The sequence below is a fragment of the Anolis sagrei genome, chromosome 4 (assembly GCF_037176765.1).
Source record: "Anolis sagrei isolate rAnoSag1 chromosome 4, rAnoSag1.mat, whole genome shotgun sequence".
In the NCBI taxonomy this organism is placed as follows: Eukaryota; Metazoa; Chordata; class Lepidosauria; order Squamata; family Dactyloidae; genus Anolis; species Anolis sagrei.
Window position 1 is genome coordinate 240,643,608 of NC_090024.1, and position 27,766 is coordinate 240,671,373.

The following is a 27,766-nucleotide window of genomic DNA, read 5'->3' on the forward strand; positions in this document are numbered from 1 at the left end:
TGAGAAACTGCACGTTGCTTCTGGTGTGAGAGAACTGGCCGTCTGCAAGGACATTGCCCTGGGGAAACCCGGATGATTTGATGTTTTTATCATCCTTGTGGGAGGCTTCTCTCATGTCCCACCATGGAAGTGAAAATGGTGTCATTCTGCATCCAGTTCCCAGTGCAGGTGCACGCCTAGTTAAGTATAGCAAACTATGCTTAGCAGCAGACACTTCTCAGCCTCTGAGAAAGCCAATGCACAAATCTTGCCAAGAAAACCGCAGAATCTATTCACCTTAGAGTTGCCATAAGTAAGTAAGAAACAACCTGAAAGCAAACAACAGTACAATGCATGCCTACACCATTATGTTTCCATCCAGGCCACCGGACTAGACGTATCTTAGTTTGACGTCTGAATTAAGTTTCCAGTTGCCTCTCAAGCTATATGTAATACTAATCTGGATGTTTTGCCTTGATGTGAACAGTAACCAAATTTGGCAAGCCCATTCCATATGCATTCATTAACAGAGCATTGTACTCAACATGGCAATGCGTTAAGAAATTCTCCCTCCCGTCCAAGTTTTCTTGCTGCGCATCTCAGATCTTTCATTCAAATACAAAAGAAAATCCCCCTTTTCCCCGACACCCAATAGATAATATGGTAATCTCTTCCTTGCGTTCAAAACCGCGAACAGCCGCCTCACCGAACCATTCCATACCTGACGCTCGACAGCAGCACACACACAACCCCATTTTCACAATCCCCTTTTGTCAGGTTTTCACAGCTTATATGCATTTGTTCTGTACTCCCGAGACAGTTGCTTCCCAAGAGAGCGACACTGAAACGTTTTGTTCTTCCCCCCAAAAAGGGGAGAAGGAGCAGCACTGAAATAAATACTGTAAATAAATTAAACAATAAATAAACCCAGAGTCCCCACCCCACCCCACCCCAAGTTTTCTGAAAAAGAGAAAAGAGATCCCGTCTTTCTTCTTCTCTTTCAGCAATCCTGAAAAACAGTCAAGTGTCGTCTTGCCTCGGAGAACATCCGACCCTTTCCAGCAAGACCGGATAACGTTATTGCTTCAGTTGATGATATGGAAAAGGGAGGAGAAGAAAAAGAAAAGGAAACAGGGTTTGAATGTTGTTGGAGTTCAGCGTCGACTGTCAATCTCCTTCCAAACCCACTAAAGTGTTGGATGAAGGAAGAGCATCCAGTGAACTGACTACATCCAAGGTTTTCTCCAAGAACATCCTTCTCCTAACAGAATGGTTTGTGGTTCGTTCCCAAAGTCCTGAGGTTGCCAAACCTTTCAACATTTCACAACGGAAAACTGGGATGTGTGTGGCAAAGCGACATCAGAGTGGTTCCAAGCGGCCAAAATTATTAATATGGAAGAACAGACAAGCTTGGAGATGCTGCAGCAGTTTCCTTTTGCTTGAGTCTACAGGGAAGTGCAAGATTCAATCTGCTCCTCTCTGTTCTGCTGAGTTAACCATGTGCAAACTATTTATCCAATTTTGCAGCAATCGGAGTCAGCTGAGGACAACGGTGGAAGTGGGTAGGAAACCGGGATATGTTAAAAGCAGCTGAAAAAGCTGGATCGGTTTGGTTGCACTCGTGTTCTCCTTTTGCTTCCTTTGCTTAACTTCGGATCCCTGAATGTGGTTGACGGGGGTCCCTTTTGCTCCCAGGATGAGAGGAAAGGGCCTCTCAGTTTTCCATTTCGCAGCTGTGCTCAGCCCCCTTGAAGCAGGCCGACTCGTAGTGCTTGTTGAGGTACGACTTGAGGGCGAAGGTCTTCTCGCACTGCTTGCACTTGTAGTGTTTGAAGGCTGAGTGGGTCTGCATGTGGGCCCGCAGGTTGGAGCGGTCAGCAAAGGCCTTGCCACAGTGAGAGCAGCCGAAAGGTTTCTCGCCAGTGTGGGAGCGCATGTGTCCTTGCAGCAGCCAGGGCCGGCTGAAGGCCTTGCCACAGACATCGCACTTGTGTTTCAGGTTGTGGGTCAGGATGTGCATGGCAAGCGCCGGCATGGAGACGTATGCCTTGTTGCAGGTCGGACACTTCCTCGCCATCTTGCTGTCCAGGCTGCGGTGGGTCTGCTTGTGCCGGCTGAGGTTGGACGAAGTGGCATAGGTCTTGCCGCACTCATTGCAGGAGTGGCGGTGGCTCCCCCGCCGAGGGCCTTCACTCCGGCGTCGGGAGCGCCCATCAGTGATAAAGAAGGCATCCATTGAGTAGCTCTCGGTGACAGCGGCCTCGCCATGGAAGTAGTGGGAGGAGAGGCTGGACTGGGGGCTCTCCGGGTCACTGTAATCCTCATGGATTGGCACATAGATCGGGTCCGAGGAGGGCAAATGGAGCCCCAACTTCTTCTTCTCATTCTTATAGCCAGACGATGAGATGCAACTCTGGAGATAACCTACAAGACATAAAAGAGATGATGTTATTAGGAAAGTTAGTAAAAGAATTTCAGAAAATCACTGATGTCGAGAAACACAGGTTTGAGCTCTCACATAGTCCTTTCACCTTGTTCTAACCAACATGGCATGCCCATTTATATGCAGACACAAAATAGTGCATGAAAGATTGGGGAGATTTACCTTTTGATTGATTAGAACAAGTGCATATCAAAAGGAAAAACATCCTGAGGGGGGAGGGATTGAAACAATTTTTTAAGTGAATTATGAAGAGAAGGTCCATAATACAAAATAACTTAAATTCTATAACTCATTTAATATTTTGTATAGACTAAATGAAATCAAATTTCTATTTTAGCTACAAAGTTTCAAGTCTAAAACCCCCCTGAAAATGGCTCTCAATTGGTAATTTAGTGTTTACAAAAGAATACAACACCTGTTGGAAACACTTGAAAACCGTGTCAATACACAGTTCCAACAGACCTCACTACCTCTGAGGATGCTTGCCATAGATGCAGGCGAAATGTCAGGAGAAAATGCCTTTAGAACATGTCCATATAGCCCGAAAAAACCTACAACAACCCTGTGTCAATACAATTTTGACAGGAAAAGGCTCTTCCAATAAACTTTAGTGGATACTCCAGAGTGCAAGTCCAGTCAGTCTTTCTTACCCCATTGTGTTTTCAAACATTTAAGAGTTGAAAACAAACTTTTATTTGTAGCTATTGACACTGACAATGTTGCAGAAATCTGAAGTGGCTTCTTCGTATTTGGAAAAACACTGTCTATTACAGACAATATCTTTTCAGTGCAATTCTGCTGGTACAATCTTTTTTCCATTTTCTACACCACAGGTCAAACCCTTCCCATCAGTATGTCAGCACCTTAGAAAATGTTGACCATTTCCGCTACTTTGGCAGCCACCTCTCCACCAAAGTCCGACACCTAAATATAACACCGCCTGAGCTCTGCAAGTGCAGCATTTTTCCGAATGAAGCAGAAAGTGTTTGAGACAGATTCAGCTGCAAATGTTTGCATGGCCACCTTGTATTCCCCAAATTTAGGCAGCCTGTGAGCATAGAATGGCACTCACCATCACCCTTCGGCTCTCATCATAGCCATGGCTGGCTAGTGACATGGCTAGCGTCTGTCACTCATCACCTGGAGTGATGTTGGTGATTGGAGAAGAGAAGGGACAATTCCTCCTCTTTTCTTCCCTAGTCTACATCACTCCAGGGGATGAACGATGAACAGTAGCCACGTCAACACAACCAGACACAATGAAGACATCTGCCCTTGCGCCATGCTGCTGCTGAGTTCGCATGCCCAGTGTGGAACACATCTCACCACACTAAAACAGTATATGTGGCTCTTAATGAGACATGCCGCATTATCACAGGGTATCTGCGCCCTACAACACTGGAGAAATTACACTGTTTAGCCGGTATTGCACCACCTGACATCCGCCGGGAAGTAGCAGCCAATAGTGAAAGGACCAAGGCAGAGACATCTCCAGCTCATCCCCTGTTTGGGTATCAGCCAGCACGTCAACGACTTAAATCAAGAAATAGTTTTCTAAGATCTACACAGACACTCGCTAGAACACCTCAGCAAGTGAGAGTCCAAAAGTGGCAGACTCAAACCCAGAAACTCAACCAATGGCTGAAACCAAATGAGAGACTCCCCCCTGGGCACACAGAAGACGGGGCGACTTGGAAGGCGCTGAACAGACTGCGCTCTGGCACCACGAGATGCAGAGCCAACCTCAAGAAATGGGGCCACAAAGTGGAATCCACAACATGCGAGTGTGGAGAAGAGCAAACCACTGACCACCTGCTGCAATGCACCCTGAGCCCTGCTACATGCACAATGGAGGACCTCCTTGTGGCAACACCAGAGGCACTCCAAGTGGCCAGATACTGGTCAAAGGACATTTAATCAACTATCAAGCTTGCAAACTTTGTGTTTTGTCTGTCTGTTTGTTTGTTTTGTTAAAAATGTTATAATCAACTACCAAACTTGCAAATTTTGTGTTTTTTGTCCGTTTGTTTGTTTTGTTTTGTTAGAAATGTAATACAATTGACTGGTTGCCCTGACCCAACAAATAAATAAATAAGCCACGTCATGCCTGCTGACCAATACAAGGAGAATGGGATGGGAATGCTAAGGATGACCGTCCAGCAGCACTAAACTGTATTTGACACCATTGGACTGTCAGGACTCCTTCTCACCCACTGGTGGAGTGGGATGGGTTGGCTAGTACTCAGAACCATCCTGAGACTAATCTGGAATTTGACACTCTGAATTACCCCCAGAATATATGGTTTTGGAGCTAACTGCTTTTGGAGTCTTCCGGCTTGGTGTAACCACACTTCCTATCCTTCCCAGCTGTCTTGGCCAAAAGCATGTGCCCAATATCTAAAGGCCATTCAGCGGAGGAAGGCATTACAAGTCTATTTGGTAGCCAATGTTATATATTCTTCCATATATATATATATATATATATATATATATATATATATATATATATATACACACATGGACAAGTGTGCTGACCCGACTCGGCTCAGCGTCTCCCTCCATCAGTGGAGAGGAAATTGGACAAGAAAGGCCGGCAAAAGAGGCTCCCCCTTGCCTTTCCACTTCAGTTCCTCTTATTTCCCCAGAGAAGGCAGGACAAGCACATCTTATTGCTGTGGAAAGGCATGCATGATGCTCCTTTGTTTGCCGAGCTCTTTCCAAGCCTCATGCGCCCGGTGCTGGCAGAATTAGCCGCCGTCAAAAGCTTTGCTGGAAAAGGAAATTAGCTCTCTCTGTGTGTCTGTACCAGACAGAGATTTCTTTCCCTTTAATCCCCCGGGTTTTTCGTTTCCCAATAAATGTATTTTGCATTCTGCTAGCCGAGATATGGGAACCCAGCCTCCCCGCATTGCACCTTGGGTTATGCCCTGTTTTCAGGCTTAACAGATCTAACAAGCCAGACAGAGCCCAGTGGACAGAGCTTAGGAAGCCTATTTCTTTGGAATCTATATTTTTCACATAGCAAAAAGATATGAAAGCTTTGCAGTAACCCAACCAAAACAGCTTGCGACAATGGAAACTAGAAGCATATAAACTCTAAAAATAGCCAGTTGATATCACATAAAGGATTCATAAAGCGTAAATGAATTTCATGTTTGGACTTGGGTCTCAGCTCCAATATATCTCATAATATATACAAATACAAGTATTCCAAAATCCGATAATCGTCGAAATCCTGAACACGTCTGGTCCTAAGCATTTTAAATAAGGGATACTCAACCTGTAGTTTGTAGTTTCAGTTGGATGCCCAGTGAATTGCAGTATGTAGGTGCAATACAGTGGGTTATTTGTTGAATTAAGTCTCTGGAAGACGAGGGCTTGAATTCCCACTCAGCTATGGAAACCTACTGTGTGATTTTGGGCAAAGTCACTGTGCTGTCACGCGCTGGGCCTGTGAAAGAGTCTGTAGACAGGATGTGTTTTCTGAATGCCCAACGGGACACTGGGGGTGCCTCGGCTGAGAGGCCTTTCGGATTTCCCCACACAAAGTTCTTTTAAAGACTTAGAAAGTTCAACAAATGTTTTATTGTCGCTTAAATCTTCAATAAATCAAACAAAAACTTCAAGGCTTTGAATCAACTGGTGGCTTGCTTAAATCTTGTCCACAAGGGAAGGCAACTTTCTTCATAAACTGTTTCTTCCTTCTACAAGGGAAATCCTTGACCTTTCCCTGGGCAATCTGGTTTAAGCTCTGCTGGCGTGGGCCCCCTACACCTGATTCAAATTGCTTTATGGCTGCCGCGAATGGTCCTTACCAATCAGAGTCCTTTAGTAGATTTCCAAGAGGAAAGGCGGCTTTCAATTCCCAGCGAAGGCTGGCTGTAAAACTGTGGAGCTGTATTTCTCCAGCAAAGAGCTGGCTGTAGAGTTGTGGAACTAAATTCCCCAACAAAGGCTATGCAGTAGTTCTCTGTAGAGCTGGGGACTGGATCCCCCCAGCAAAGCTGTAAAAGACGAAGCTTTCTACAGGTGGAACTGATTCACGTCCTGTACGAAAGGCTTCCCCCTCCTTAACCCAGAAAAAGGGGCAGAACTAAAGAACATAATGACAATTGATGGGTCATTGAAGGGAAGGGAAGGGAAGCCACCTTCTTGCAAAATGCATGGAACTTTGGAATACATGCAAACACTCAATAGAAAGGAAAAGAAGTTGGAGTTCCTCGTACAGCCGTACCAGTACGGTCACACTCTCTCAGCCTCAGAGGAAGACAAAGGCAAAGCCACCAGGTGTTTTATGTGTGTGTCAGGAACGACTTGAGAAACTGCAAGCCGCTTCTGTTGTGATAGAATTGGCCAGCTACAAGGATGTTGTCCAGGGGATGCCTGGATGCTTTTGATGTTTTACCATCCTTGTGGGAGGCTTCTCTCATGTTCCCACATGGGGACAAGAGCCCCCGGTGGCGCAGTGGCTTAAACCCCTGTGCCGGCAGGACTGAAGACCGACAGGTCGCAGGTTCAAATCCAGGGAGAGCGCGGATGAGCTCCCTCTATCAGCTCCAGCTCCTCATGCGGGGACATGAGAGAAGCCTCCCACAGCGACTTGCTCCTGACACGACAAAAAAAATGGGGAGCTGGAGCTGACAGAGGGAGCTCAACCCGCTCTCCCCTGATTCGAACCGCTGACCTATCAGTCGGCAGTCCTGTCAGCATAAGGGTTTAACCCATTGTGCCACTGGAGGCTTCATGTAAAAGAACCGCAAGTGTATTTCGACATCCAATTTGAGTACCAAATGTATGACTTGGAGTGACCAAGGTTTAAATCCCTGCTCAGCCATGGAAACTCTCTCTCAGCCTCAGAGGAAGGCAAAGCAAGAATTCGAAATCAGAATTAATCTAGCCTGGAAAACCTCATGAAAAGTCAGAAGCAATTTGGAAAATCACAACAACAAGGACTGGCTCTGTTCTTAAATAGTATGCAATGCTATCGAAGAGACATGGGATGGAGGCCAGCTTCATTTGCAGTTCTCCAAAGTGTCCAGTAAGAGGAGCCTTTGTGCAAAAGACAGCAGGCTTCCACCAAATCCCACCCCCTCCAGCAAAATCTCTATCAGCAATTCATCTGCAGCATTTTGGCCATAATTTCCTCTGCTTCAAGCTGGGGGTGAATGCATCTCCTCTCCGATGCACACATGTGCAAACACATTATTGTTTGCCATGCAGTGCCCAGTTTTCCCATTTCAAAACCCTGGGGAGTCTTAACTCTGAACTGCGGACAACAGGCCACTGCGTACTTTTGCTGTTGTATACAGCAGAATAACCAGAGCAGGGCAAGCTTTTCTAGGCAAATGGATGGAGCTGAAGGAGAGGGATCAGACTTCCTAAAATGTGCCAACCTCTTGCAGCAGGAAGAAAATGGCTACAGCTACTCACTCATGGCTTCCTTTAAGAATGAAATTAGTGCAGGTCCCAAATTTCATAAGGTCTTGAGCCTTCCCTTCCCACGAGTGCTATTCTCAGCATCCCATAGCATTGACTCTCGGCAGTTAAAGCAGCATCAAACTGCATTAATTCTACAGTGTAGATGCACCTTAAGAAAGAGAGAGAACTGTGCACAAGTCTACATAGGGAACACCAAACGCAGCATTGCTGGACCACTCTCACAACCACCATATCGGACTACACTGAGAAGCCATTGAAATCCACAAGCATGTGGACAATTTCAACAGAAAGGAGGAAACCATGAAAATGAACAAAATCTGGCTACCAGTATTAAAAAACTCTAAAATTACAACAGCAAAACAACAGACAGGAAACAATCTGGAACACCTAATTACCTCTCAACAAAAGTTTGCTCCAGGCACTGCCAGGCAATCAAATGCTAATCAAGGTGGTCAGTTGAAACATTCACACCTAGCTCCAGCAGACAAGAGTCCTTTGTCCCACTCTGGTCATTCCACAGATATATAAACCCATTTTCCTAGTTCCAACAGACCTCACTACCTCTGAGGATGCTTGCCATAGATGCAGGCGAAACGTCAAGAGAGAATGGCTCTAGAACATGGCCATATAGCCCGAAAAAACCTACAACAACCCAGAGAGAGAACTGTCTACTTCCAAATTCAAGATGTATTATTCAGTCAAGGTCCTCAAAGGCTTTACGCTATTGCTTTTTGCTTTCCAAAGAAAGGATAGCAGCAGTAGTATTTTAAAACCAGTGTTTCTTAAGCTGATGGGCTGGGACCCCTGGGAGGGGGTCTGGAGAGGGTTTCAGTGGGGTTGCCAAAGACCAGAAAAGATATATTTCTGATGGACTTAGGAACCACTTTGGCAGAGAAGGCTGAAGATCTCTCCGCATGTCCTTCTCTTCCTTTTTGGAAACGGACAGCGAATCCTCCCACCAAAAGCCCACCTCCACTATGATTGGCCGGCCTCTCAACCAAGGGGAGGGCTGTTTCTGAGATTTCAAACAGGATGGAAGAGCAGGTGTGTTCGGCACATGGCAGTGTGGTGCACATGTGTGGGTGATGGAGAGCATGCGAGGTTGGAGGGAGGCTCCCTTTAAAGCATAAGGGTTCTGGGTTGTTGTAAGTTTTTTCGGGTTATATGGCCATGTTCTAGAGGCATTCTCTCCTGACGTTTCGCCTGCATCTATGGCAAGCATCCTCAGAGGTAGTGAGGTTTGTTGGAACTAGGAAAATGGGCTTATATATCTGTGAAAGACCAGAGTGGGACAAAGGCTCGGAAGCTCCAATTAGTCCAACGTTCGGCAGCCATGATACTAACAGGAGCGGAGCACAGGGAGCATACTACTCCTCTGCTGCACCAGCTCCACTGGCTGCCGATCTGCTACCGGGCTCAATTCAAGGTGCTGGCATTGGCCTTTAAAGCCCTAAACAGTTCTGGCCCAACCTACCTATCCGAACGTATCTTGGCCTATCAGCCCACCAGGACCCTAAGATCTTCTGGGGAGGCCTTGCTCTCTATCCTGCCTGCTTCACAGGTGCGGCTGGCGGGGACGAGAGACAGGGCCTTTTCTGTGGTGGCCCCTCGGCTATGGAACGCCCTTCCCATGGAGGTAAGATCAGCCCCCTCGCTGATGGTGTTCCGAAGAAGATTAAAAACCTGGATGTTCAAACAGGCATTTGGTTAATCAGTGCAATGAATGTGATGATTACAGGATTGGTAATATGGACGACGAAACTGGATCACGATTTTAGTCATGAGATGCATTGGATTGTTATTGTTGTGCCAATATTGTGTATTATGCTTTTATGGTTTTAAATTATATATTGTTGACTGTTGTATTTTGTTGTTAACCGCGTTGAGTCGCCAGCTAGGCTGAGAAACTGCGGTATACAAGTAAAGTAAAGTAAAGTAAATAAATAAATAAATAAATAATGACTCTTGTCTGCTGGAGCTAGGTGTGAATGGAGCTAGGTGTGAATGCTGGAGCTTGGTGTGAACGTCAGGAGAGAATGCCTCTAGAACATGGCCATATAGCCCGAAAAACCAACAACAAACCAGTGATTCCAGCCATGAAAGCCTTCAACAATACATAAGGGTTCTGCGTGGGAAGTTTTTCTCAATTCTATCATTGATGGGGTTCAGAATGCTCTTTGAGTGTAGGTGAATTATAAATCCCAGGAACTACAACTCGCATATGTCAAGGTCTATTTTCCCCAGACACCACCAGTGTTCACATTTGAGCATATTGCATATTCACACCAAGTTTTGTCTAGGTCTCACTCCAAGTTTGGTCTAGGTCTATCTTTGTTTGAGTCCACAGTACTCTCTGGATGTAGGTGAACTACAATTCCAAAACTCAAGGTCAATGCACACCAAACCCTCCCAGTATTTTCTGCTGGTAATGGGAATTCAAGTTTGATTCAATTCCATTGTTGGTGGAGTTCAGAATACTCTTTGATTGTAAGTTAACTATAAATCCCAGCAACGACAACTCCCAAGTGACAAAACCAACCCCCCCCCCCCCAAACCCCACCAGTATTCAAATTTGGGCGTATCGGGTATTTGTAACAAATTTGTTCCAATTAATCAAAATACATCCTGCATATCAGAAATTTACATTATATTTCATAGTAGTAGAAAATTGCGGTTATGTAGCAGAAATGAAAATAATGTTATGGTTGAGGGTCACCACAACATGAGGAAGTTAAGGGGTCAAGGCATTAGGAAGGTTGAGAAACACTGATCTAAACAGAAGATGGATTTGTTGAAGACACAAAAATTACACTGAAACCACTCATGGTGGCTAGATCTACACTGCCTTGTCATGCAATTTGGGACTGTATGATATGGTCAGTGTTGGCACATATTTAAGCCCCCCGTGGCACAGTGGGTTAAAGCGCTGAGCTGCTGAGCTTGTTGATCGAAAGGTCACAGGTTCAAATCCAGGGAGTAGAGTGAGCTTCCGCTGTCAGCCCCAGCTTCTGCCAATGTAGCAGTTCGAAAACATGCAAATGTGAGTAGATCAATAGGTACAGCTCTGGTGGGAAGGTAATGGCGCTCCATGCAGTCATGCTGGTCACATGACCTTGGAGGTGTCTATGGACAACGCCAGCTCTTGGGCTTAGAAATGGAGATGAGCACCACCCTTCAGAGTCGGACACGACTGGACTTCATGTCAGGGGAAAACCTTTACCTTTACCCTAGGCACATATAATGCAGCTTCATTGCATTGAAAGCATTATAGTATGCTTTCAGTGCCATATAATGCGGTTTGGAACTGCATTATATGTTCAATGTAGATCCAGCCAATGCTGCCTTTTGAAGGTCAAAACCTGGAAATCTTCTTTTGCTGGTGTTATGACCATAATTAAAGCAAGACTCACAATGGAGTGGAAATGTCCTTCTGTGTCCCTTCTAGAATATCAGTTTTGTATGAACAGAAATACACACACACACACACTAGACGCTTCTTTGGGCTTCCTGTCAAGGCAAGAAGGTGCCCTTGGCAATTGGTTAAAAATGCACATTTTCTGCTGATGTTGGGGGTGATGTTGGGAATGTGACCTTCAAGGGATTTAGCCGATATCGCCTCCTTTCTTTCTTCCCTCCCAACCTCAAGCTTTCTCTCCTCTGCAAATCTTTCCCCTCTTTCTCTGCTTTGCTCCCTCTTGTTTACCAAGTGTAGTCACACACAGGCTTGGTGGGAAAAAAATAGAAAGCGAAATTGCTTTCCTCAGCAATTTTTCACACCTTCCCCGGAAAGCGCAGCATGGTTGCCCTCCCTCCTTCGTTCTCCTTGAACCGAGAGCTTGCAAACTCTTTCAGGAAAAGGCGCTTCCATCCCCAAGGGTGCAAAAAGGAGACGTGTACATTGATGGGAATCGCTCATTCGGTGCTTCTTGCCTCGCAAGCGGCTCGAAATGATTATCACATAATGAGTTCCTTATCTCTGGTGTGCTGCGCAGGTGAATTTGGAAAAGGATGGCGCCTGCCTGAGGCTGACGCATATGGGAAATGCACTCTGTGCATCCCCAGAGGTGCTTTAAGGAATGGTCAGGCATATCTTAAATTCTACATACTTTAAGTCAACTTGTCCTATTGTGAAACCCAAAATCACAGCAGTATTGTGAGCACCGTGCAGGAAATGCTCTCTGTGCATGCTCAGAGGTGAATTTGAAAAAGGATGATGCCTGCCTGAGGCTGACGTGTATGGGAAATGCTCTGTGCATGCTCAGAGATGAATTTGGAAAAGGATGGTGCCTGCCTGAGTCTGACACATATGGGAAATGCACTCTGTGCATCCTCAGATGAACTTTAAGGAATGGTCGGGCATATATTAGATACTTTAAGCCACCCTGCCTTATTCTGAAACCCAACATCACAGCAGTATTGTGAGCACCATGCAGAAAATGCACTCAGTGCATGCTCAGAGGTGAATTTGGAAAAGGATGGTGCCTGCCTGAGTCTGACGCATATGGGAAATGCACTCTGTCCATCCTCAAATTTACTTTAAGGAATGGTCGGGCCTATCTTAGATACTTTAAGCCAACTTGGCAAATTCTGAAACCCAACATCACAGCAATGTTCTGTGTACCATGCAGAAAATGCACTCTGTGCATGCTCAGAGGTGAATTTGGAAAAGGATAGTGCCTGCCTGAGTCTGACGTATATGGGAAATGCACTCTGTGCATCCTCAGGTGTACTTTAAGGAATGGTTGGGCATATATTAGATACTTTAAGCCACCCTGCCCTATTCTGAAACCCAACATCACAGCAGTATTGTGAGCACCATGCAGAAAATGCACTCAGTGCATGCTCAGAGATGAATTTGGAAAAGGATGGGCCTGCCTGAGGCTGACGCATATGGGAAATGCACTCTTTTATTGTAGGTGAACTATAAATCCCAGCAACTACAATTCCCAAATGTCAAGTCTATTTCCCCAAACTCCGCCAGTGTTCACATTTGGACATATTGAGTATTTGTGCCAAGTTTGGTCCAGATCCATCATTGTTTGAGTCCACAGGGCTCTCTGGATGTAGGTGAACTACACCTCCAAAATTCAAGGTCAATGCCCACCAAACCCTTCCAGTATTTTCTGTTGGTCATGGGAGTTCTGTGTGCCAAGTTTGGTTCACTTCCACCATTGATGGAATTCAGAATGCAGTTTGATTGTAGCTAAACTATAAATCCCAGCAACTACCATCCCAAATGACGAAATCTGTCCACCCCCCTCACCAAACCTTGCCAATATTCAAATTCAAATTCCATCATTGGTGAAGGTCAGAATGCTCTTTGATTGTAGATGAACTATAAATCCCAGCAACTACAATTCCCAAATGACAAAATTAACTCCTCTCTCCCAATCCCACCAGTATTCAAATTTGGGTGTATTGGGTATCTGTGCCAGATTTGGTCCAGTGAATGAAAATACATCCTGCATATCAGATATTTACATTACAGTTCACAGCAGTAGCAAAATTGCCGTTATGTAACATGTCTCCTTTCAGCCTTCTCTTCTTCAGGCTAAACATACCCAGCTCTTTAAGCCGCTCTTCATAGGGCTTGTTCTCCAGACCCTTGATCAGTTTAGTCACCCTCCTCTGGACACATTCCAGCTTGTCAATTGTAGTGCCCAGTCTGCATTGACCATATAATGCAGTTTCAAACTGCGGTGGGACCAATACAATCAATAACTTTCCCCTCTGGGCACGTTCTGGTTTGCATCCTATGAAATGTGTGAGCAGAATGGGAAAGCTGGTCTTATCACAGCTTGTGTTTCCTTTCCCTCGTCTTGAAGGTTGAAGGTGATTCAAGGAAACAAGCCCTAATGCTTGCTTGCTGCCAGAGGCGGCCCTAGGTAATTTTCAACGGTAAGCAAACAGTATTTTGGCGCTGCCCCCCCCCCTCAAAACTAATCATTGATATATATTTTCTGTTCATCGTGGGAGTTTTGTGTGCCATATTTGGTTTAATTCCATCATTGGTGGAGTTCAGAATGCTCTTTGATTGTAGGTGAACTATACATCCCAGTAACTACACTTGCCACACTTGCTCCCTTGCCTTGGGTCCGGAGGCGTGCCTGAAGACACTGCCGTGTGCACCAAAAGTCACCTCTACTCCTGACTTTCTCCTCAGCCATTGGGACCAAGAGAGAGAGAGAGAGAGAGAGAGAGGTGGAGATGCCCACCTTTCCTGAAGGTAGGCACAAAAACAAAGGTGGGAGATACCTCCAGCCGGAGGGGCTCTCTCTCTTGCTATCTCTCTCTTTCTCTCTCTTGGTCCCAATGGCTGAAGAGAAAGTCAGGAGAAGAGGCGACTTTTGGTGCACACGCTGGGGTCTTCAAACACGCCTCCGGACCCGAAGCGGGCCAGGCGTGGCGGCTCCGCCCCTTGGCCCACCCGTGGATTGGGGAGAGGAGAAGAGGCGGGTGGAGTGCCGGGGAATCGGGAAAGGAAACCGGTCATGAGGAAGGGATCGAACACGGAGAACGATTGAGTGCTGGCTCTGCTCGCGCACCCGGTGGCCAGGTGGAGCAGGAATGAGAGGGGCTAGGCGAGGCTCAAGGGCCCGGCCCCTTTGGGAAGAGGATCACCCGGCAGCGAGGCAAGAAAGCCGAGGCTCCCCCCGGACTGCTAGGGCTGTTGTGAGCTGAGGGGGCGCTCCTCAAGTGGCGGTCGAGGGGCATTTACAGAGGCGCCTCTGTGCCCCTGGCAAAAAAAAGTGTTCTGCAACCGCTTACTTCGCGTAATGGATGAGCCGCCCCTGACCATATAATGCAGTTTCAAACTGTGGTGGGGCCAATGTCATCAATAACTTTCCCCTCTGGGCACGTTCTGGTTTGCATCCTATGAAATGTGTGAGCAGAATGGGAAAGCTAGTCTTATCACAGCTTGTGTTTCCTTTCTCTCATCTTGAAGGTTGAAGGTGATGCAAGGAAACAAGCCCTAATGCTTGCTTGCTGCAGAATTGGTCCCATTAAGACTCTGACCTACCTTGCCTCCTTGTGCAAAAAAATAAAATAAAAATACTAATGAAGGGATTTGCTCAGTTGGTACTCAGTCAGCATGATTCAAATCTGTATGTGCTGGTATCCTCCAGAAGCACTTCTCTTCTCAAGGGCACCCCTGCCTCCATCGAGAAAGAGCATGCGGCGTTTTTATGCTTGGCTCAGCTTTTTCATGCAGTGGAGAAAGAAAGGAGGCCTCAAAGCTCCTGAGCAGGTATTTCTGAATTAAGGGGAGAAAAAAGTAGGAAAAAAGAGGGAGGGAGAGGGAAGGAGAGAGCCAGGCAGTCCTAATGCGAGCGCTCTCATGCTTTTTTCCCCCTGACACTTGAGATTCCTACTCGAGATCACTTGACATTGATTGCTCCTTAATGCAGTCAAAGTGCCTCTCTTGCCTGACTCACAAAGGGGAGATTCGTCCTCTCCCCCTTCCTCTGTTTTTCTTTCAATGCACACTTATGCCCTGAGTGGGGACTCGGCCGTGTGGAAAGGATGCCTTTTCGTGCGATCAATGCGCCACCTCAAAAAGGCCCTGGCAAAGGGCAGGATCCACCCCGATGCGCCAGGCACCTGTGACCTCCATGCGTCACTGCCTGGCATGAGCGGATGGGGAAATGCAAAGAAGGGGAGAGAAGGAATGAGTCGCCATGGCCAGGGGTAAGGATTGTCAGGTCGCATTAGGCTTGGTCTCGCCTCCAAGTCGGCTGCGATTTGCGGAAACCCTATCCTAGGGTTTTTCTTGGCACGATTTGCTGGGTTTCCTATTGCTTTTCTGTTAGGTTGAGAAGCATGACTTGCCCAAGGTCACTCAGCAAGCTTCTGTGTCTGAGCAGGGATTTCAGTACCCAGAGGCTAAGTCTAATGCTCAAAGCGCATCATCACACTGGTTCTTCACCATAGTGGTTGCGTGCCTTCATGTCGCTTCTGACTTATGGCGACCCAAAGGCCGATATGGGTTGGGAATCATAGACTCATAGAGCTGGAAGAGACCACAAGGGCCATCCAGTCCAACCCCACTGTGCCAGGCAGGAAAATACAATCCAATCCCTCCAAACAGATGGCCATCCAACCTCTGCTTAAAAACCTCCAGAGAATTTAATTGCACCAATTTAGCTTTAACTCTAGAGCTATTTGCCATCAAGTCAACATTTTTTTTTTTGTCGTGTCAGGAGCAACTTGAGAAACTGCAAGTCGCTTCTGGTTTGAGAGACGTTGCCCAGGGGACGCCCGGATGATTTGATGTTTTTATCATCCTTGTGGGAGGCTTCTCTCATGTCCCCACATGAAGAGCTGGAGCAGACAGAGGGAGCTCATCCACCTCTCCCCAGATTTGAACCTGCGACCTGTCGGTCTTCAGTCCTGCCGGCACAGGGGTTTAACCCACTGCGCCACTGGGGACTCCTTAAGTCAACATTGACTTATGGTGACCTCATAGTAAAGGTAAAGGTAAAGGTAAAGTGGGCTGTTGTACGTTTTTTTTCGGGCTATATGGCCATGTTCTAGAGCAGTGTTTCTTAACTTTCCGAATGCCGTGACCCCTTAACACAGTTCCTCATGGTGTGGTGACCCCCAACCATAAAATTATTTCCATTCCTACTTCATAACTGCAATTTTGCTACTGTTATGAGTCCTAATGTAAATATCTGATATGCAGGATGTATTTTCATTCACTGGACCAAATGTGACACAAATATCCAAAATGCCTAAATTTTAATACTGGTGGGTTTGGGGAGGGAGGTGGAGGAATTGATTTTGTCATTTGGGAGTTGTAGTTGCTGGGATTTATAGTTCACCTACAATCAAAGAGCATTCTGAACTCCACCAATGATGGAATTGAACTAAATGTGGCACACAGAACTCCCATGACCAACAGAAAATACTGGAAGGGTTTGGCGGGCATTGCCCTTGAGTTTTGGAGTTGTAGTTCACCTATATTCGGAGAGCACTGTGGACTCAAACAATGATGGATCTGGACCAAACTTGGCACGGATACTCAATATGCCCAATTATAAACACAGATGGAGTTTGGGGAAAATAGACCTTGACATTTGGGAGTTGGAGTTCTTGGGATTAATAGTTCATCTACAACCAGAGAGCATTCTGAAGCCCACCAACGATAGAATTGGACCAAACTTCCCACACAGAACTCCCATGACCAACAGAAAATATTGTTTTCTGATAGTCTTTGGCGACCCCTCTGACACCCCCTCATGAGCCCCTCAGGGGTCCCGACCCCCAGGTTGAGAAACACTGTTCTAGAGGCATTCTCTCCTGACATTTCGCCTGCATCTATGGCAAGCATCCTCAGAGGTAGTGAGGTCATTAACACTCTAGAAGATGGGCATATAGCCCAAAAAACCTACAACAACCCACTGATTCCGGCCATGAAAGCCTTCAACAATAGGTTTTCCCCTGACATTAAGTCCAGTTGCGTCCAACTCTGGGGTGTGGTGCTCATCTCAATTTCTAAGCCAAAGAACCAGCATTGTCCGTAGATACCTCCAAGATCATGTGGCTGGCATGACTACATGAAGTGCCATAATCTTTCTGCCGGAGCGGTACATATTGATCTACTCACATTTGCATGTTTTTGAACTGCTAGGTTGCAGAAGCTGGGTCTGACAGCGGAAGCTCACCCTGCTCCCTGGATTCGAACCTGTGACGTTTTGGTCAACAAGCTCAGCAGCTCAGCGCTTTAACCCACTGTGCCACCGGGGACTCCATGGTGACCCCATAGTATCTTAAAAGTATAGAATCATAGAATCATAGAGTTGGAAGAGACCTCATCGGCCTTCCAGTCCAACCCCATTCTGCCAAGAAGCAGGAATATTGCATTCAAAGCACCCCTGACTGATGGCCATCCAGCCTCTGTTTAAAAGCCTCCAAAGAAGGAGCCTCCACCACACTCCGGGGCAGAGAGTTCCACTGCTGAATGGCTCTCACAGTCAGGAAGTTCTTCCTAATGTTCAGATGGAATCTCCTTTCTTGTAGTTTGAAGCCATTGTTCCATGTAGAATTGGAAGAGAATCTAGAAGCCATCCGGTCCAACCCTATTCTGCCATTTAGTAAAAGGTAAAGGTTTCCCATCTTGACATTAAGTCTAGTGGAGTCCAACTCTAGGCGGTGGTGCTCATCTTCATTTCTAAGCTGGAGAGCCAGCGTTGTCCGTAGATGCCTCCAAGGTCATGTGGCCAGCATGACTGCATGGAGCACCGTCACATTCCTGCAGAAGTGGTACCTACTGATCTACTCACATTTGTATGTTTTCAAATTGCTCAGTTGGCAGATGCTGGGCCTAAAAGTGGGAGCTCACTCTACTCCCCGGATTCAAACAACCAACCTTTGGGTCAACAAGTTCAGCAGTTCAGTGGTTTAATCTGCAGCGCCACCAAGGGGCCATTTAGGAAGACACAATCTAAGCACTCCCAACAGATGGCCATCCAGCCTCTGCTTCAAAACCTCCAAAGAGAGAGATAGACTCCACCACATTCCTAGGTAGTGTGTTCCACATTCAAATAGTTCTTACAATCAGGACATACTTCCTAATGGTTAGGTGGAAATTTTAATGATAGGTGAATCTAGCACAAGGGTTTCTGGGGCCAAGAGTGTTTGACTTCTATGGGCTCATGCAGTGGGCTCTCATGGCTAACCCAAGATCCAAACATTGATCTCCAGAAGTTATAGTTCAACAGTCAGGCTACTACACTGTGCTACGTGTCACTATAGAAACATAGAGATGAAAGGGACCATAAAGACCATTCAGTCTAGCTCCTTCTGCCATGCAGGAAGGAGCCCAGCGTGGCGTCGAGGCTCCTTCTTTGGAGGCTTTTAAGTGGAGGCTGGATGGCCATCTGTAGGGAGTGCTTTGAGTGCGATTTTCCTGCTTCTCGGCAGAATGGGGTTGGACTGAGTGGCCCACGAGGTCTCTTCCAATTCAATGATTCTATGATTCCTCATCAATACCTTTCCCCATCTGGATCACACTCCAGATTTTCAAGGAGCGACTTATCTATAAAGCATCGATCCTGTCTTTCTCTCAACATGGGTCAGCTCACTGCATAAGTGAAAACAAAGTGCTGCTAAAAAAAGGAACGAACGTTATATAAAAGATTTTTTTTTGAAAAAAACGGTTCAATAAACTAATGTATTGCAATGACAGTAATTTAAAGCAGCACGGAAGCCGTTTTAAAATATATATATAACAATGTGCATAAAAGTACAGTACACCCACCCCATTAATGATCCTTCTGCACAACCAGTGAAGTGACAAATGCCTGTTTAAATCAAACTCTGGTGGAAGGAGAGAATTTCATAGTTCACCAAGGTGCTGAACCTTGGCTCCTTCTTTGGAAGCTTTTAAACAGAGGCTGGATGGCCATCTGTCAGGGGTGATTTGAATGCAATATTCCTGCTTCTTGGCAGAATGGGGTTGGACTGGATGGCCCATGAGGTCTCTTCCAACTCTTTGATTCTATGATTCTCCAAGCAACCCAGGGTGCATCTACACTGTAGAATGAGTGCAGTTTGACACCACTTTAACTGTTGCGGCTCAGTGCTATGGAATCCTGGGATTTGGACTTTGGTGAGGCACCAGCACTCTTTAGCAGAGAAGGCTAAAAGTGGGAGAAAGAAGGCAAGTGTGAATTTTTTAAAGGCAAGTGTGAATCATAGAAGCATAGAATCAAAGAGTTGGAAGAGACCTCCTGGGCCATCCAGTTCACCCCCATTCTGCCAAGAAGCAGGAATATTGCATTCAAATCACCCCTGACAGATGGCCATCCAGCCTCTGTTTAAAAGCTTCCAAAGAAGGAGCCTCCACCACACTCCGGGGCAGAGAGTTCCACTGCTGAACGGCTCTCACAGTCAGGAAGTTCTTCCTCATGTTCAGGTGGAATCTCCTCTCTTGTAGTTTGAAGCCATTGTTCCGCGCCCTAGTCTCCAGGGAAGCAGAAAACAAGCTTGCTCCCTCCTCCTCCCTGTGGCTTCCTCTCACATATTTATACATGGCTATCATATCTCCTCTCAGCCTTCTCTTCTTCAGGCTAAACATGCCCAACTCCTAAGCCGCTCCTCATAGGGCTTGTTCTCCAGACCTTTTATCATTTTAGTCACTCTCCTCTGGACACATTCCAGCTTGTCAATATCTCTCTTGAATTGTGGTGCCCAGAATTGGACACAATATTCCAGGTGTGGTCTAACCAAAGCAGAATAGAGGGGTAGCATGACTTCCCTCGATCTAGACACTATGCTCCTATTGATGCAGGCCAAAATCCCATTGGCTTTTTTTGCCACCATATCACATTGTTGGCTCATGTTTAATTTGTTTAATAAGCCAGTGAAGGTGGTTCCTGTAATGATCAGCACACTGGGTGCAGTGCCTAAAGACCTTGGCCTGCACTTAAACACAATCGGCGCTGACAAAATTACCATCTGTCAGCTGCAAAAGGCCACCTTACTGGGATCTGCATGCATTATTCGCCAATACATCACACAGTCCCAGACACTTGGGAAGTGTCTGACATGTGATCCAATACAACAGCCAGAAGAATGTCTGCTATGGACTCATCTTGTGGTATTTCAAATAATAATAATAATAATAATAATAATAATAATAATAATAATACTTTATTTATATCCTACCTCCATCTCCCAAAAGAAACTTGGGGCAGCTTGCAAAAGCACATAATAGTGCAGTAAAAATACACAAGAACAATAAAATCAATAACAATGACAATTTAATGTGTTGTTGAAGGCTTTCATGGCTGGAATCACTAGGTTCTTGTGGGTTTTTTCGGGCTATAGAGCCATGCTCTAGAGGCATTTCTCCTGACGTTTCACCTGCATCTATGAGGATGCTTGCCATAGATGCAGGCAAAACGTCAGGAGAAATGCCTCTAGAACATGGCTCTATAGCCCGAAAAAACCCACAAGAACCTAATGACAATTTACATAAAACAAAATACACAAAACTGCATATAAAATCCCTACTAAATTAAATAAGATACTCAATAAAATGTGGCCATTGTCACATGGCCAAGAATCATTGTGCTGTAGTCATGTGAATGTGGAGACTTGGGTTCGAATCCTGGCTCAGCTAGCAAACCTATTGTGAATTTAGACAAGCCACACTCTCTCAGCCTCAGAGGAAGTCAATAGCAAACTTTTCCTGAATGACCCTTGTCAAGAAAACCGCATTAATGTTTAAGGTTCTTGTTGTTGTTGTTGTTCATTTGTTCATTCGTCTCCGACTCTTCGTGACCTCATGGACCAGCCCATGCCAGAGCTCCCTGTCGGCCGTCACCACCCCCAGCTCCTTCAAGGTCAGTCCAGTCACTTCAAGAATGCCATCCATCCATCTTGCCCTTGGTCGGCCCCTCTACCTTTTTCCTTCCACTTTCCCCAGCATAATTGTCTTCTCTAGGTTCTTACAAGTCAGAAATGAATTGAAGGCACACAACAACAACAAAGTCCAAAACTATTTGTCTAACATGATGTGCATTAAAACGAGTTCTTGCATGGTGCCATAGTTTTAGGCAGATGCATTTGCATAGTTCTGGATCATGTGAAAAAATAAAATTCCAAGAACAGCCAGTTCCTATGCTTGGAATAATTTCTCCACATTCAGCAAAATCCCCCTTTTTGCATTCCTTTTTTATATGCCAAAGGAACAGGGTCTGTGGGGAACACGAGACTTCTGGGAAGACGTATTGGAAATGAGAAAATAAAAAAGATCTGAAGCTGGGGAATACGTGAGTGACAGGAGCCAGGAAATGCGGGAGATTGAAAAGCTAAGGGGATTCTCAAATCCTCCAACCTAACTACCCACTCCTTATTACTGAAAGCTTTGCTCATTCTGCATCTGACAGAAGAGATTTCACAGCAGGGCTCAGATTGACAAGAATATATATATATATTTCTGCTGAAAAATCAAAGCAAGGCATTTTCCTAGGCAAGGAATGTTTGGAGGCAGCTTTTGCCAGGAGCCTTCAGCAGCTGGGATTCTTCCATGGCTTCTCATCCAAGTCTTCATTAGGACTGTCCCTACTTAACTTCTGAGATCAGATAGAACAGCATTTCTCAACCTTGGGGTCAGGACCCCCGGGGGGGGGGGGTTCGTGAGGGGGTGTCAACTCAGAGGGGTCACCAAAGACCATCAGAAAACACCATATTGTCTGTTGTATTGGGGATCATGTGTGTGAAGTTTGGCCCAATTCTATCATTGGTGGGACACAGACTGTTCTTTGATTGTAGGTGAACTATAAATCCCAGCAATTACAACTCCCAGTGGTGCAGTGTCCCTCGGCGGCGCAGTGGGTTAAAGCACTGAGCTGCTGAGCTTGTTGATCGAAAGGTCGCAGGTTCGATTCCGGGGAGCGGCGTGAGCTGTCAGCCCTAGCTTCTGCCAACCTAGCAGTTCGAAAACATGCAAATGTGAGTAGATCAATAGGTACCGCTCTGGCGGGAAGGTAACGGCGCTCCATGCAGTCATGCCGGCCACATGACCTTGGAGGTGTCTACAGACAACGCTGGCTCTTCGGCTTAGAAATGAACATGAGCACCACACCCCAGAGTCAGACATGACTGGACTTAATGTCAGGGGACTACCTTTACCTTTACCTTACAACTCCCAAATGTCAAGGTCTATTTCCCCCACACTCCACCAGTGTTCACATTTGCGCATATTGAGTATTTGTGCCAATTTGGTCCAGAGCCATCATTATTTGAATCCACAGTGCTCTCTCAATGTAGGTGAACTACAACTCCAAAACTCAAGGTCAATGTCCACCAAACCCTTCCAGTATTTTCTGCTGGTCATGGGAGTTCTGTGTGCCAAGTTTGGTTCAATTCCAGCATTGATGGAATCCAGAATGCACTTTGATTGTAGGTTAACTATAAATCCCAGCAACGACAACTCCCAAATGACAAAATCAATCCGCTCCAACCCCACCAGTATCCAAATTTGGGCATATTGGGTATTTGTGCCAAATTTGGTCCAGTGAATGAAAATACATCCTTCATATCAGATATTTACATTGCGATAACAGTAGCAAAAGGGACGTTATGAAGTAGCAATGAAAATAATTTTATGGTTGGGAGTCACCAAAACATGAGGAGCTGTGTTAAGGGGTTGTAACATTAAGGAAGTTTGAGAACCAGTCATCTAGATGACTGAGTAAGATGCACATCCTCGGCTTCAAAGGAAAACCAATGTTTCTAGGCAAATCTTGCGTAGGAATCTTTAAAAGTGGCTTATGCAACCACAGGAGAAGGTTGCATCAATCACTTTTGAAAAGTCAGCGTACCATAGTGATTTGAGCTTTGGGCACGAATGTGGAGACCAAGTTTCAAACTTCTGCTCAGTCATTGAACTCACTGGAGAACTTGGGCAAGTCACAGCCTTTCACCCTCAATGGATAGCTAAAGCAAACCCATCTGAACAAATAATGCCAAGAAAATGTTGTTATATATTTGCATTAGGGTTGCCACAAGTCAGAAACAACAGCACAGAGTAGTAGTGAGAAGGCTGGATTGGGACTTCGTTGATCTTGGTTCCTATTCAGCCACACTGAAGCCATTACTCTTTGCCTGGCTCGAAAGCAGTATGTGTGAAAAAGATCTTGGAGTCCTCGTGGACAACAAGTTAAACATGAGCCAACAATGTGATATGGCGGCAAAAAAGGCCAATGGGATTTTGGCCTGCATCAATAGGAGCCTAGTGTCTAGATCTAGGGAAGTCATGCTCCCCATGCTCTATTCTGCTTTGGTTAGACCACACCTGGAATATTGTGTCCAATTCTGGGCACCACAATTCAAGAGAGATATTGACAAGCTGGAATGTGTCCAGAGGAGGGCGACTAAAATGATCATGGGTCTGCAGAACAAGCCCTATGAGGAGCGGCTTAAGGAGCTGGGCATGTTTAGCCTGAAGAAGAGAAGGCTGAGAGGAGATATGACAGCCATGTATAAATATGTGAGAGGAAGTCATAGGGAGGAGGGAGCAAGCTTGTTTTCTGCTTCCCTGGAGACTAGGACACAATGGAACAATGGCTTCAAACTACAAGAAAGGAGATTCCATCTGAACATGAGGAAGAACTTCCTGACTGTGAGAGCCGTTCAGCAGTGGAACTCTCTGCCCCGGAGTGTGGTGGAGGCTCCTTCTTTGGAAGCTTTTAAAGAGAGGCTGGATGGCCATCTGTCAGGGGTGATTTGAATTGCAGTATTCCTGCTTCTTGGCAGGGGGTTGGATTGGATGGCCCATGAGGTCTCTTCCAACTCTTTGATTCTATGATTCTATGATCACCCTTTCTCAGCTAGACCTATCTTGCAGGGCTGTTATGAAGATAGACTGGCAGATAAATGGGCCGAAGGCAGCTACTATGCTTTGAATTCATGGAAGGAAACCCCCAAAAGACGAGGATTGGTAAGTCAGGCTATTAAGAACCACTAGCAATTTCAAGGTCTGGAATACTAGAGCAGATGACCTTTGAGTGTGACTTGCATAAGTCAACATAGATGCATAAGAGGATTATAGTTTCAGAGGGACCAAAGTGAAAGCAAATAACAATTCTGCACCACAAGGATTTTCTCTTTAGTCGTCGCCTTGCTTGCATTGCAGACAGTGAGACGCTGAAAATCATTCACACTTGGAACTCCCAAATGTCAAGGTCTATTTTCCCCAAACTCCACCAGTGTTCACATTTGGGCATATTGAGTATCCATGCCAAGTTTGGTCCAGAAGCCATCATTGTTTGAGTCCACAGTGCTCTCTGGATGTAGGTGAACTACAACTTCAAACTCAAGGTCAATGCCTACCAGACCCTTCCAGTATTTTCTGTTGGTCATGGGAGTTCTGTGTGCCAAGTTTTGTTCAATACCATCATTGGTGGAGTTCAGAGTGCTCTTTGATTGTAGGTGAACTATAAATCCCAGTAACTACAACTCCCAAATGTCAAGGTCTATTTTCCTCAGACTCCACCAGTGTTCACATTTGGGCATATTGAGTATTCGTGCCAAGTTTGGTCCAGAACCCATCACTGTTTGAGTCCACAGTGCTCTCTGGATGTAGGTGAACTACAACTTCAAACTCAAGGTCAATGCCCACCAGACCCTTCCAGTGTTTTCTGTAGGTCATGGGAGTTCTGTGTGCCAAGTTTTGTTCAATACTATCATTGGTGGAGTTCAGAGTGCTCTTTGATTGTAGGTGAACTATAAATCCCAGCAACTACAACTCCCAAATGACAAGGTCTATTTTCCTCAGACTCCACCAGTGTTCACATTTGGGCATATTGAGTATTTGTGCCAAGATTGGTCCAGAACCCATCATTGTTTGAGTCCACAGTGCTCTCTGGATGTAGGTGAACTACAACTTCAAACTCAAGGTCAATGCCTACCAGACCCTTCCAGTATTTTCTGTTGGTCATGGGAGTTCTGTGTGCCAAGTTTAGTTCAATACCATCATTGGTGGAGTTCAGAGTGCTCTTTGATTGTAGGTAAACTATAAATCCCAGCAACTACAACTCCCAAATGTCAAGGTCTATTTCCCCCAAACTCCAGCAGTGTTCACATTTGGGCATATTGAGTAGTCGTGCCAAGTTTGGTCCAGAACCCATCATTGTTTGAGTCCACAGTGTTCTCTGGATGTAGGTGAACTACAACTTCAAATTCAAGGTCAATGCCCACCAGACCCAGTATTTTCTGTTGGTCATGGGAGTTCTGTGTGCTAGGTGAACCACAACTCCCAAACTCAAAGTCAGTGGCCACTAAACCCTTCCATATTTGGTCATGGGTGTTCTGTGTGCTAAGACTGGTTCAATTCCATCGTTGGTGGAGTTCAGAATGCTCTTTGATTGTAGATGAACTATAAATCCCAGCAACTACAACTTCCAAATAACAAAATCAACCCCACCAGTATTCAGATTTGGGTGTATTGGGTATTTGTGCCAAATTGGGTCCAGTGAATGAAAATATATCCTGCATATCAGATATTTACATTATGATTCATAGCAGTAGCAAAATTGCAATAATGAAGTAGCAACAAAAATGATGTTATGTTTGGGGGTCACCACAACATGAGGATCTGTATTAAGGGTTCCTGGCATTAGGAATTAGAATTATAGAATCAAAGAGTTGGAAGAGACCTCATGGGCCATCCAGTCCAACCCCCTGCCAAGAAGCAGGAAGATTGAGAACCACTGAATAGAAATAATAATTCCTACAAAAAAAATCAGCAGTGGCACCAAAGGACTTCTTCTTCCTAGATAGGAATTCGTCCTCAAGACAATAATACTGTCCAACAAAGGATTATACGAACAAGCACCCGCGCTTCCTTTAATCTACCCCCGAGCAACGCAGATGGCAAGGGGAAAAAAAGACAAGAAAAGCACACTCAGAGAAAATGCTGACACACAGCGGAAAAGGGCACAGCAACTTTTCCTAGGAAAGCTGCATATGCCCTTCATGCGGTGGAACTGAAGGGCTGGAGTCGACAAAATCTGGCTTGCTCTATGAGACTGGATTGGAAGCTATTTCTATTTTGAGTCATGAAGGCAGAGGAGAAAGCTACCAATGCCAGGAATCATCAGCATCTCGTCTCCTTTTGTTGGAGAGCATCTTCACTGTAGAATTAATATATTTGATGCCACTTTATCTGCTTTGGATTAATGATATGGAGTCCTGGGAGTTGTAGTTTGGTGAAGTATTCTTTGGTGGAGAAGGCTATTATTATTATTATTATTATTATTATTATTATTATTATTAGAAATACAACAAGATGAGTCCACAGCAGACACTCTGCTGGCTGTTGTATTGGATCACACATCGGACACTTCCCAAGTGTCTAGGACTGTGTGATGTATCAGTGAATAATGTGTGCAGATCCCAGTAAGGTGGCCTTCTGCAGCTGGCAGATGGTAATTTTGTCAGTGCCAATTGTGTTTACGTCCAGGCCAAGGTCTTTAGGCACTGCATCTAGTGTGCCAATCACCACTGGGACCACCTTGACTGGCTTGTGCCTTGGTCTTTGCAGTTTGATCTTTAAATTATTATTATTATTATTATTATTATTATTATTATTATTATTCTGTTTTTTTCTCTCTACAAGGAGACTCAAAGCAGCTTTTATGACCTTGTCAAACTACCATGACTCCATATCATTGAGGCACAGTGATTGAAGTGGTGTCAAACTGCAGTGTAGATGCACAATAGGACAGATCTGAGTCTTCCAAAAACATTCATGGCACATATTACGACAGACTCTCAGTTAACTGGCCTCTGTGGGGATTTGTAGGTATCGGATAAATGCAGTTTCTGGTTGCTTGAAAGTTGCTATTAAAAACAGACCTAACTTAATATTCATCATAGGTTAGGTAAAGGTAAAGGTTTTCCCCTGACATTAGGTCCAGTTGTGTCCAACTCTGGGGGTTGGTGCTCATCTCCATTTCTAAGCCGAAGAGCTGGCGTTGTCCGTAGACACCTTCAAGGTCATGACTGCATGGAGCGCTGTTACCTTCCTGCAGAAGCGGTACCTATTGGTCTACTCACATTTGCATGTTTTCAAACTGCTAGATTGGCAGAAAATATTCATCATACTATAACTAATACTATATCCCATACTATAACATACCATAAAAGTAAAATAAGACACATAAAGACAAAGTCAACTTAATGTAATATGAGGGGGGAAAGGAAAGGGCCCGATGCTGTTAGGAATTGTGGGAGTTGAAGTCCAAAACACCTGGAAGGAGGGCCCAGTTGGCCCATGCCTGATCTACACTATAGAATTACTGCAATTTGACACCCTAGATCAGTGTTTCTCAACCTGGGGGTCGGGACCCCTGAGGGGGTCGCAAGGGGGTGTCAGAGGGGTCGCCAAAG

At 45.5% G+C, this 27,766-nt stretch overlaps 1 protein-coding gene across 1 annotated transcript in view; it reads right to left on the reverse strand.

Annotated features, from left to right (window-relative positions):
• Positions 1-921: 921 nt before the first annotated feature.
• Positions 922-27,766, reverse strand: part of SCRT2 (scratch family transcriptional repressor 2) — a 31,531-nt gene continuing 4,686 nt past the window's right edge. Inside the window, exon 2 of the mRNA XM_060771874.2 lies at positions 922-2,403. Coding sequence (XP_060627857.2) covers positions 1,694-2,403 — 710 coding nt within the window. The 3' untranslated portion in view covers positions 922-1,693. The remainder of the gene's footprint in view (positions 2,404-27,766) is intronic.